Source organism: Harpia harpyja, chromosome 6 (assembly GCF_026419915.1).
Source record: "Harpia harpyja isolate bHarHar1 chromosome 6, bHarHar1 primary haplotype, whole genome shotgun sequence".
NCBI classification, from domain to species: domain Eukaryota; kingdom Metazoa; phylum Chordata; class Aves; order Accipitriformes; family Accipitridae; genus Harpia; species Harpia harpyja.
The window spans coordinates 48610419-48622785 of NC_068945.1; the positions used below are offsets into that span (position 1 = coordinate 48610419).

General features: G+C 40.3%; 1 protein-coding gene across 3 annotated transcripts in view; it reads left to right on the plus strand.

The window, feature by feature from the left end:
- Nucleotides 1–1007: 1007 nt before the first annotated feature.
- The window catches only part of IL17REL (interleukin 17 receptor E like), a 47557-nt gene continuing 36197 nt past the window's right edge, over nucleotides 1008–12367 (plus strand). For 2 of the 3 annotated variants that reach the window (XM_052790793.1, XM_052790794.1), the window contains exon 1: nucleotides 1010–1336. In XM_052790793.1, coding sequence (XP_052646753.1) covers nucleotides 1235–1336 — 102 coding nt within the window. In that variant the 5' untranslated portion in view covers nucleotides 1010–1234. Of the gene's footprint in view, nucleotides 1337–12367 lie in introns of all 3 variants that reach the window. The other variant, XM_052790796.1, reaches the window with a different exon arrangement.

Below are 12367 nucleotides of genomic sequence, written 5' to 3' on the forward strand. Positions count from 1 at the left end.
TCTGATATATTTTTATATATACATGATGAAATTTAATTGTTATTTTTTAACCAAAATAATTAAATAACAATTTGTTCAGTGCTGTGATTGATACTTCCAAAAATAAAGTCTTTTTGGAAAATTGACAAACTGGACTCACATGAAAGTATCTAAAATACAAGTGTACTAGATACATTGGCAGAGTAGACATTGTCTTTCACCTGTTTATTTAAAAAAATACTGGTAAAGCCAGATCCTAGCAGATGGTGTTAATTCTGTGTTCCCTACTTTAACTGATGTAAGAAGTTTTGGAGGAGCACTGAGGACTTGGATTCTGGCACTGTCCTACTGAAGGATATCTCTCTTGTGAGCAAGTTGTGAGCAAGCCCTCCCTATGGAGGAATAACTCCCTATTCCACCTGTGAGCATAACACACCACATATAGCCTCCATATGAACCACAGTGTGGTTTTGGAATACTTGTTCCCTGTGAAGGGTAGTGGGGCTATGCAAGGTAGCACCCACAAAGGCACTCCTGGGCATTTTGTTACGTTAACAGGTATTGAGGTGTTGTGACTCACTCGTACCTTGCTTTCAGAGCTGGTGGTGTTGAGCTTCTTTGGCAAAGCATGCATACTTCCCAAATGTGCTGAAAATCCAAAAACTGGAGATAGGCTATAGAACAAGAGGCTTCTGTTGATACAATTAAATAATAAGTGAAAAAAGTTCAAGGCACATATTTCTAGGGTAAAAGAATCTGTTTTTCCTGCTGATGAAAACCAAGAAACCAGTCTTCCAAGACTACCCACCTCAGCAAAGCTGTTTTTCTTTTTATTCAATGCATTAGAAAACCAGGAAAATAAATAGACATAAGAATGCATTTGGGTTCCAGTGAACCTGCCTGGTACATCACTCTAGAAACAAAATTCCCATTTGTACATAGAATTTACAGAAAAGAAATTTGCTAAAACTGATCTAAAGCTGACATAATGAAATCCAGAAGGAAAAGGCTTTTACTATGATTGTCAGAAATTCACGTTTCCCATTTTTCACTACGGAACATAAGAAATGAGTTGAACATGCTTTATGTTTCCCACAACTAGCAATTTTCTGTCTTTGGAAAGTTTTAGAGGGAGGAGCTCAGAGGTGCTGTGGGAGGGACTAAAATTCATATTAAACTTTTGGCATGAGAGGGAGAATTGTCAGAGTAGAAGATTTCTTCTGAGGTTTTGCTTTTTTTTTTTTTTCAATTTAGGATGATAAGTATTCATGTTCAGATTCTTCTAATAATTCTTTTTTGGAATTCTGATTGTCAGATTATTCCCAGGATTGAAGAATGTGGACTTTCATGTTCTCAGGTAATCTCTTACTTGTTCCTATTTGCTATCTATTAATATAGTAGTTGTATGCTGCCAAAATAATTGTAAGAAAAGCAAGAAAGCAAAAATGGAAAAATATTTCAGCTGTCCTGAACATTCACTTTATATTCCTGTCATTCTGAATTAAGTATCCAAAGTGGCAAAGAAAGACGACTGTTAGGAAGGGAGCAGAGAAAATGCATCTTACACTATTTCCAGCTGCTGTTGTTAGTACTTTTTTTAATCTGTCTTTTTTATTTGAACAAAATTACTTAGTTCATATTCATTACTTTGGAGAGTCAGTTTTTACAACAGCAGTGGTGCCAAAGAGATGAGGGAGGGAGGAACGGGAGGTTTCAGAAATTGCTAATTATGTTAGGAATATGTGAAACACTGACTTTCCTGTGAATAAATGAATTAAGCTTGAGAAAGAGTAAAACCTGTTTTTCATTTTGTGGGATGACTGTAACTGCAGTATTAAATTTAATGACTTATGTATGTGCATAAAGTGGAGTGTGAACCATACCATCTCTTCAACGGCTTTCAATTTTCTATGTTTCCAAATATGCCCACAAAGGGGCAGTATGGAGATATTCTGCTTCTGTTGGCATTCTGAAACTGTAAGAATAGAGTAAATTGAAAGATAAATTAAAAAAGGATAAAATAATAGGGAATCTGACTTTCAGTCTTAGTAGAGGATGATACCTATGTACTTGCTACAGAGAAGTGAAATTGATGGCATGAAAGAATTTGGCTGTCTGTACAGACTTCTGCTTGAAGATGTCAGTGTTTACGACAGGCAATAAGACATACTAAAGATTGTCTAAATGTGGTGGTACTGCCCAGATATTAAGTTAATACATGTTACAGCAATTTATTCTATATTTTATACATATCTTAGAAGATAACATGAATAAAGATGCTTATAAAATACTAGATTGGGGACAACCCCCCCCCCCCCCGTATTCCTGCATTCAAATTCTGTAGTCTCTATCCACTTAGACAATGTTTTTAGAATAATAAAATGTAGTCATAAGAGATGAATCTCCAGAGGTACCTGAGCACTTTTCAAGAATTTTTATGTACTTATGTTTATGAATGCAAACACACATGTATTTTAAATAATTTACACTCCTTGGTCTGCTGCAATGAGAGTTTAAAATAGAATGATTTACTGTTCTGATTTATCCCTCCAAAGAGTGTATGACTGTCAGACTCAGCATGTAAAAAACAATAGCAACCTTTTTCAGTGAGATTCAGTCTAGGGGATAGGACTTACCTCTGGGGACCTTAAAGGACATCTTTCTTCGTCATATCTTAGGTATGACAGAGAAAGAAGATGACCGATTCGCTAGATGCATAAGGTATAGACACAACCCTGAGGTTTGGTAGACTGGATCCCTTTCTTTGCCTTCAAGCGTTTGTCTTACAACTTTTCCAATACTGAAGGTGTGATAACTGAGCAAAGTGTATTTTTTTTTTTTTTTTTATTTACAGGGGAAATACATTGTTTCCAGTATAATGGAATCAGTCAATCATTTGTGATGTTAAAGATAGGATTCAGTTCGTGTTCTCTATGCACTGTTTCTGCTAGATGTATTGAGTAGAATCTTGAATGCATTAATGACTTTTCAGGACAAAAATGTTTTCTCACTGGGAACAATAATGATCTCAACAGGACAAATTACTGCCAGCATAGCATTTTCAATCTAGTGCAAAGCATTTTAGCTACATGAACTTTAGAGTCTCATGACTAGCTTGTTAGAGAAAACTCCTTCTTTCTTTTCCTTTGGAAGTAACTTCGATTTCCTTGCATAACCAACCGCAGTTTGTGGCCTCAATCCCATTCCTACCTGAGTTACTTTAAAAGGGAGCAGTTTATCTTCTCCATAATTTATAACTCAATGGTCTTTATAGGGGCACTAACCAGGGGTCACAATTTGTCTTTGTCTATGTGCAATATGTGTGTGCTGCCTTCTGCTATAGCACATCAGATCACAAAGATTTTTTTCTAGCAGTTTGCTTAATGTGATAATGACATATTGTAGCTTTAAAACTATCAGAAGTTTTCTGTAGCTGCTATTGCTACAAGTGAATATTATAGAAAATTTGTTTTTTCTTTATGAAGTTTTCCCATAAGTTTGTATAGTGGATTTCTCTTCTGCAGAGTCAACCCTGAGGTTATGTGGTTCTTCATAAAGCAATAGGGGAATGAAAAGTAATTAATTTGCATTTTTCTGCATTTTTCAGACTGTGGATAATGTCAGAAGGTTTTGAGCAGGTTTAATAACTGAAACTGTTGAGGTTGACCAGCACACTAAATTTTAAGGTGGCTGTCCCTTGAATATTTGTAAGCTGTTTTGACCTCCTTGGGTACTCCTTATCAGAGTAAAGCATTGGTTGTACTTAAGATGGAAATAGTGACATAACTATTTTATGTAACATAATAGTGTTTTGAGGTGTGTGACTTAAAATCCCTTCACACTGAACTGTTAGATTTTGGATCTTATTACAACTTTATGAATCATTCTTAGTTTACCATGAATATTGAGCAAGATATCCTTGCATTGCCTTATATAAGGCAATATCCAGGTTTCATTACTGTACCACGAACTGTACTTCTGTTCAGTACAGGAAAGGAAAAAAAACCAAAAGAACATTGGATGTTTATGAAAGCATTACATAAAAATTTAAACAGCAAGAAAATATAGAATTGTGGGTTGAGTGATGGCAAAGGAACAATCAAGTTTTTATTATGTATTATGACTTATTTCTCCTTTTTTTAATGGCTTGGCTTTAGATCTCGAGTGATATTCTGGTATTCAAAGGTTAAATACAATGGGCTTGGTCTCCATGCCTCACCCAATAGCAAACAAAGTTATCAACCAAGTTTCCCTGTGAAAGCATAGGGGAATCCCAGCCTGCAATTGAAATTGCGTTTGTGCCCTACTCATTTTACGATCCATATTGTTTGCAGGCTGTACACAAAGAAACAGGCTTATGCCAAATTTGACTCAACAGCTGGTAAAGATAAAGAGCACTGCATTTAAAAAAAACTCTCCAGAAAACTATGAAATAGCGTTTGTATTGTCTGCCATTAAATGTAGTAATGTTTCCAAAGTCCATGGATAAAGAAGGAAACCCTAAACTGAATCTGGGATTTCCCTGCAATTATAAAGGTTATTGGCAGTAAATTCTTGATATAGCTGCTGCGTGTTCATGCTATTCATAGTCGAAGTATGTGGTGTTTCTTTACTGGATATTTATGCCATGGATCCATCCATTCTTGCTGAATAATACACACTGCAAAACCAGTGATATCATACAGCCCTTAGGCCACTAACTCAGCTGAAATAAATTGGCATTCTTTGTTCATTATTAAGGTAAGCAATTCATATTTTAAAAGTGATCCCAAGTCTCTAAAAAATGGACGTGATAATCTAGGTGGCATAATTCAGTTGTTCTCTAAAATCTGTTTGAAAAACTAGTATTACACATGGAAAATATCTAAAGAGACTGATCAGACACCTGGCTTCCTTGGAATGAGTGAGAGAGAGAGACAGAGATACAGTGTGAAGTCCCAACACAGGCAGATGATTCACCACAGACTTTTTTGTGTATGCATCGATATACCTGATAAGTGGAGGAGATGCATAAAAATATAAAACATATCCTCTGCTAATAGTTGCTGAGATGCAGTACAATCCACGAGAGCATGCCCTAGATAGAAAGCCTTCGTTTTGCATCCCTGCCTGTCATTGTCTCACCTGTGTGGCCCTATTCAAGTAATTTCCTTTCTCCAGTTTTCACAAGTACAAAATAGTGCTGACCTTCCTGTGTGATGTATCTTAATTATGTGTTTTAATTAAGTGCTTTGAATACTATAATTAAGTGTTAAGTACTCATTAGTCAAAGCAGTCATACTTAAGGGGCTCAATCATGTTGAGTCACTGTATTAGAGTGATATTAACCCATTTGCTTAGATACCCCTGCTTGCCTTCTCTGCTGGTAGTCAGGAGAGCTGCAGTTTAGCAAGTTTAGGTGACTTATCTCTTGGACTGTGTTTTACATTTACTCTTAGGGTCAAAAATAGCTTGGCAATGATGAGACACTTAGCTTCCATGTTTCCTGCTGTGTACTATGCTACTGGTTGGGTACCATCCCATTTCCTCACCCCCTGAGAAGAAAACAGCCAGTGACAGGTACAAGCAGGGACTTACAAAACTCTCCAGTGTTCCTCATTATTAGAGCATCTACCACCACATCTTTCAGGAGAGGTGGAGAAAGCTCTGCAATTCAGAACTTGCAAAAAATGAAAGGGTACCTCTTGGGTTTTTTTTTCTTTCTCATTTCTCCCTTCCTCAAGAACTCTGGAAAAAGGTTGCAAGGTCTGGAAGGAGATAAGCCACTCAAGCAGCAAGAGCAGTGGCACTACAGACAGTCATGAAAGTTGGGGGCACAAAATTAACAGATGTTGGAACTGGACACAACAAGATGTCCTGAAACTGAAACACCAGGCAGTGCTAGAAGTTTCACCACCTTGAGACATCAAGTGTGTGCAATCAGTACGTGTAGCAGGATGTAGATATTACAAAAAAAAAAAAAAAAAAGATATATAAGCAAGCTCAGCAGGAGATGGAAGCAGCTGACCTTTATTACTGGCAGGAATTTTAGCACACAAATCTTTCTCAGCCCTGATCTTAGGGAGGGAAGGTATCCTTCAGCTCCATTTGGACCCAAAGCTCAGTGGTGAATATTGAGATTTGGGAGTAGGTGCTTTCCACAGTTGCAGAATATTGCTGTCTGACTGACTGCTTTGCAGGTGGAAAGCTACTTGTAATTTGATCAAATCTAGGCAGGACAAATTTTTTAGGAGCAGTAATAACTTTGATGAGACCACGTGGTGTGACTTAGCTGGAATTCTTGCATTAAGGTCTAGGATTAGCTTAATTTGTACATTTGCTGGAGCTGGCAATCCTGTACCTGTTACTTTGCATGTTTGTTTATACTGTCCCGTTCTTCCTCTCTTGCCAGAATGCCTGTGCATGGGAGAGAACCAGGGGATGATCAAAAATGAGAAGGAACAAAAAGAGGTTTTAAAAGACTTCTTTCTAAGGGTAGCTTTGGATACTCTCCTGGCTTTTTGGCTCAGCATTGAGAAGCTAGGCCTCACTCCCAGATAGGTAGGTAATTTGGACCTAAGAAAGGAGTTTCCTTCTATGTTTCACTGAAAATCATTTGATTTCTGAGACCTATGAATTGCCATGCACCGTGCTGTGGCTACCAGGCTGTTCAAACCAGGAACCCACATTTGAAGTTCTATGTATTGCTTTACCATCATAGCCGCAAGAGATCCCTAGGTTTTGTATATCAACTCTAGCACAGATGTTTTCAGTGTAGTTTTCATACTCTCAGGGAAATATTTTTCCTTGTAAAACTTTTTTTTCTGATTTTGTTAACATTTATGGGCTGTTTTTTGAAAACCAGGAAATTATTTGCCGCCTTAAAAACACAAACCAGAAAATATACACCAAACTGCACTGTGTTGCTGAGGAAGTTTCAGACCAGCTCTGAAGTACTTGGCTAGGAATGATCACAGAACCGGTAAATTCATGTATACTCAGATGTGATATGGACACATCACGGCCCTGACCCTGCCTTCACAACTGTAGGAATTCAGTGGGCCAGAATTTTCTGAGGTCATGAATAAGCTGGAAAGTCACAGTAACTAATGCTGAGCACTGGAATAGATTGCCTGTGGAGCTTATAGAGATCTCCGCACATGCTAAGAAAATATCTCTCACATATGTCTCAGATAAAGGTCATTCTTCCTAAGGCAGAAATGTAGAGTAGATGGTATCTTGAGTTCTTTTCTAACCCTAATAATAGCTCTGCTTTCATTCATCATTTTCTCTTTTGTGGGATCTAAAGATGGTCTTTCAAGTCATATTTAACTTAGTCCTTTGGAACAGCCAACAGAGTCAAAACCTGTCTTGCTGTATTGCATATCCTGCCCTTTCAGCATGCAAAATATGGCACTCACCACAAAAACTGTATGGGATATACAATCTCATTCAGGAAGTGTCTATGCAAAAATGAAGAGAGTTTTAGTTTTACTTTTCAGGTTATCTGTGGCTCTTTCTCTTGCAAGAAAATGTTTCAACTTAGTTGCTTTGAATATGTGTGGTAAATTTCAATAATTTCTGGAAAACTGATTGTCTTGGAGTTGCCTCTACTTGCCTGCATATTTTCAGAAAGTATGAATCATATAAACAATATTGTACAGCACTAGATGTGCATTCATTGTCTTTTCTTGGAAAAACTTTGAGGAAATAGAATTTATTGTAGTTAATACATTTCACTGTCTCCAGTTTTGTTTTTCCCTTTCATCCCTACATATGCAGACTTCCTTGATCTTTTTCCCACTTCCTCATCTCCCTGACCTGCTGTTCTTCCTTCCATGACTGCAATGACAGTTTTCTCTATTACTTTTGAAATTGTGATATCTTTGTATTGTAATTTTTCCCCATTTGTGGTGTTTTTTTTTTTTAATTTATTTTTGCAATTCTCATTATAGTATCATGCTTCATGCTTAGTTTTGGTCAGTAGTATGTGTTCTTTTAATTTTTTCCCCTCATTTTCAATATATTCTATTTATATATGATATAATAGAATAATTTTTAGAGCATGGTCACATGTGTGTAACCATTCAGTCTGCCTTTGTAGCTTAGTTTCTCTTCCACTTAGGGGGAAAAAACCACATGCACTTTTTAGGGGAATGTGTGGCATAGGTGGTTTTCAGTGAGTAAGGGCTATCATGAAAAATGAGACATAGGGTGAAGCAACATATGAAGATACTGAACACTGATGGGTTTATTAAGCTGAGGCCATGCCCAGGAATTATTGCTGCCTCTAGGGACAGCAGCATGATTGGGAGAGTCAGGTGAAACAATGCTGCTGTTGTACTGTTGGTAGAATCCTGCCTCTTTGGAAGCCCTTCTTTTGGACCTCTGCCTCCTTTAATTGGACTGTGCTAACTTTAGCAACTATAGTACGTGGAAGATACACAAGATAAAGCCAAACTATATGATTATTCCATAGTTTGTTTTTTCGTTTTTCTCCCCCACCCCAAACCCCCACAAAATTATGAGTTAACAGTAAAAAGAGAAATAGACCATGCAATGACTTTTCAAGTACTTATTCCTTATTTTGTATTTTATATGATTTATTATTCCTTAGCATTTCCAAATTTATTCATAACTAGCTTCTATATCAGTTATCTCAAACTGCAAATGTTTCAGCTGGAATGCACAATATAGATATTTTCAGTAGGCCTTTTCTACATGACAAATTTTGAACGTTTTTTAATCTTTCATGCACTTACACTGCTAGCTCTTTCAGGGAAAGGTGTTTTTGGCTTTTGTTGCTCTTGATAGGAGAGGAAAGGCATGTATGCAGGGATTCTGGTATAAGATTTCTGATGTAGGATTAAGACTTTCAGATGCCTGATCTCCTTCTATGACCAGGTGACCCGCCTAGTGGATGAGGGAAAGGCTGTCGATGTTATTTTCCTAGACTTCAGTGAGGCCTTTGACACTGTCTCTCATGGCATACTCCTTGAGAAGCTGGCATCTCGTGGCCTGGATAAGTGCACTATTCACTGGGTGAAAAACTGGCTGGATGGCCGAGCCCAGAGGGTAGTGGTGAATGGGGTGAAATCCAGTTGGCGGCGGGTCACGAGTGGTGTTCCCCAGGGCTCGGTGTTGGGCCCTGTTCTGTTTAATATCTTTATCGATGATTTGGATGAGGGGATCGAGTGCACCCTCAGCAAGTTTGCAGATGACACCAAGTTGGGAGGCAGGGTCGATCTGCTTGAGGGTAGGGAGGCTCTACAGAGAGATCTGGACAGACTGGATCGATGGGCTGAGGCCAATTGTATGAAGTTTAACAAGGTCAAGTGCTGGGTCCTGCACTTCGGTCACAGCAACCCCATGCAGCGCTACAGGCTTGGGGAAGAGTGGCTGGAAAGCTGCCCGGCAGAGAAAGACCTGGGTGTGCTGGTCGACAGCCGGCTGAATATGAGCCAGCAGTGTGCCCAGGTGGCCAAGAAGGCCAATCGCATCCTGGCCTGTATCAGGAACAGTGTGGCCAGCAGGAACAGGGAGGTGGTTGTTCCCCTGCACTCGGCACTGGTGAGGCCGCACCTCGAGTACTGTGTTCAGTTTTGGGCCCCTCACTACAGGAAAGACATTGAGGTGCTGGAGCGTGTCCAGAGAAGGGCAACCAAGCTGGTGAGGGGCCTGGAGCACAAGTCTTATGAGGAGCGGCTGAGGGATCTGGGGTTGTTCAGTCTAGGAAAGAGGAGGCTGAGGGGAGACCTTATCGCTCTCTACAACTACCTGAAAGGGGGTTGTAGTGAGGTGGGTGTTGGTCTCTTCTGTCAGGTGGCTGGAGATAGGACAAGAGGAAATGGCCTCAAGTTGAGGCAAGGGAGATTTAGGTTAGATATTAGGAAAAATTTTTTTACTGAGAGGGTTGTCAAACATTGGAATGGGCTGCCCAGGGAAGTGGTTGAGTCACCATCCCTGGAGGTATTCAAAAAGCGAGTGGACAGGGTACTCCAGGGCATGGTTTAGGGGGCTGGTTAATGGTTGGACTCGATGATCTTGAAGGTCTTTTCCAACTGAAATGATTCTATGATTCTATGCCATAATAATACAAATATGAATAGTTAGGAAATAATCCTCTCAAAAATTTTCAAGTATACAGCTGCAAAGAAATGTTTTTCATCTACATGTACTAAGAAGATTTTCCTCATTTTGCTGTGGCTAGAGTGTTTCTGTAACTCAAGCAAGCACAATTAGAGCTAGTCAGGCATCTTTGTCATTAAATCTTTAATGGAAGCAGTTCCTTAACTGATACTGTGGCACCGGGAAGGAATGCAGTGGCCTCTCAGGATTGCCATCCGAGACTACTCTACCACTGCTTCTAGCATGGCCTGAGGGATCGTTTGTATGACCTTACATCCTTACACAACAACATAACAAGCTAAGGCTAGAATAAAACCAAAGTCAACATTTAAAAATGTTTCTCAGCAGAAAGAGCTATAATCAGGGGTAGTTCCAAGTTTATTTAGGTTTGAAATTTTTCTCTGTGTAAGGAGAAGAGGGAGAAACACCATTTTTATGGGAGCTACAAAAACCAGAAACATGTGCTCCTGCTTTTCTCTCCATGGCTTTGAAGGGTGTCTCAGCCCTGACACATGGCCTCCAAAGTCTTGAAACTGTTATAGGAAATTATTGCCAAGTGTGCTTCGTTGTTCTAAATTTTAGTATGACTTTATGATCCATGCTGGCAGTGTTGGGATTAGCAAGTTCATTTTTGTTTTTAAACCCTTCCGCCCCCAACATTTCAGGATAGTATGTGTGCAACATTCATGCATTCTATGACCCTGCTCCTTTCCTATGGTTCCAGGTTATTAAATACAGATTAAATGGAGATCATGAGAAAGCATTAGTGACTTGTCAGGGCAGCATGAGAAACCTGCATGCTCAGCATGGTGCTGCCTCAAGTTAGGCAAGGGAAAAAGTTACGCACTGGGTTAGACTGATCTTCACTGGCTAAAGCCCAGGCACCTGAGTTATGAACCAGAGTTTGATGTTCTCTCTTTAGAGTAGCTGCTGAGAGCCACTCTTCCAAAGTTTCAATTTCTGTTTCTTTTTCTCGTGACTGCTTAAAATAAAATGTAAGTAAGTGGCCTTTGAAGTAGGAAACAGATCTCCCATTTGAATGTTGAAAGCACTCAGGTTTAAAAATTACACTGCATCTTGCCTGTCCTTCTCTCAGACCATCGCTCTTTCATTTCCTCTCTAAACAATATCACTGCTTTGACAGGAGGCCTGGGAAACCCTCTCATTTACTGGCCAGTCTGGCAAACGGACAACTTAGGGTTACAACTGTTTCAGGGTAAGGAGGATGTTGAACCTGGCTGTCCCTTGAGGTTAGGACTTGAAAGCTAGAGCATAAAAGCTGGAATATGCCCATAGTCTGCTTTCCTCTTCTAATATTTCCAGTTTGAAAGAAGCTAGGCTTGAGCTTTGTTAGTTTGACCTCTGTTACTATTAAATTTTTTCCGGCCACCTGCTATGCTGGGGGACGCAGGTGTCTCACAGGTGAGCTTTGGCATGAGCTGGATGTCATTCTAGCTTCGTTCTGGTCATGAACTAAACACCAAACTACGTGCATCCAGGGAACTTTCAGATCAGAAAGGGAGGTGCCTAATAAGCTTAGGTGCCTCCAGTTTTAGGTGGCAATTAATAGGGTATTATGGTATCATGGTGTTTGGCTGAGATTACCACAGTTTGCTTAAATCATGTTTCAGGTACATAAATCCTCTTTTAGATTTGGCTGACTTAATCTTATTTTGCAAAAAAGCTGAAGTTTGTATAGTTGTATTGGGTCTGCGTGGCAAGGTTTCGGTAGCGGGGGGGCTACAAGGGTGGCTTCTGTGAGAAGCTGCTAGAAGCTTTCCCTATGTCCAACAGAGCCAATGCCAGCCGGCTCCAAGATGGACTCGCTGCTGGCCAAGGCCGAGCCAGTCAGCAGCGGTGCTAGCGCCTCTGGGAGAACAGATTTAAGAAGGGGGAAAAAAACCCTGTTGCACAACAGCAGCTGGGAGAAAGGAGTGAGAATATGTGAGAGAAACAACCCTGCAGACCCCCAGGTCAGTGAAGAAGGAGGGGGAGGAGGTGCTCCAGGAGCCGGAGCAGAGATTCCCCTGCAGCCCGTGGTGAAGACCATGGTGAGGCAGGCTGTCCCCCTGCAGCCCAGGGAGGTCCACAGTGGAGCAGATATCCACCTGCAGCCCGGGGAGGACCCCACGCCAGAGCAGGTGGTTACACCCAAAGGAGGCTGTGAGCCCGTGGGAAGCCCGTGCTGGAGCAGGCTCCTGGCAGGACCTGTGGGCCCATGGAGAGAGAGGAGTCCATGCTGGAGCAGGTTTTCTGGCAGGACTTGTGACCCTGTGGGAGG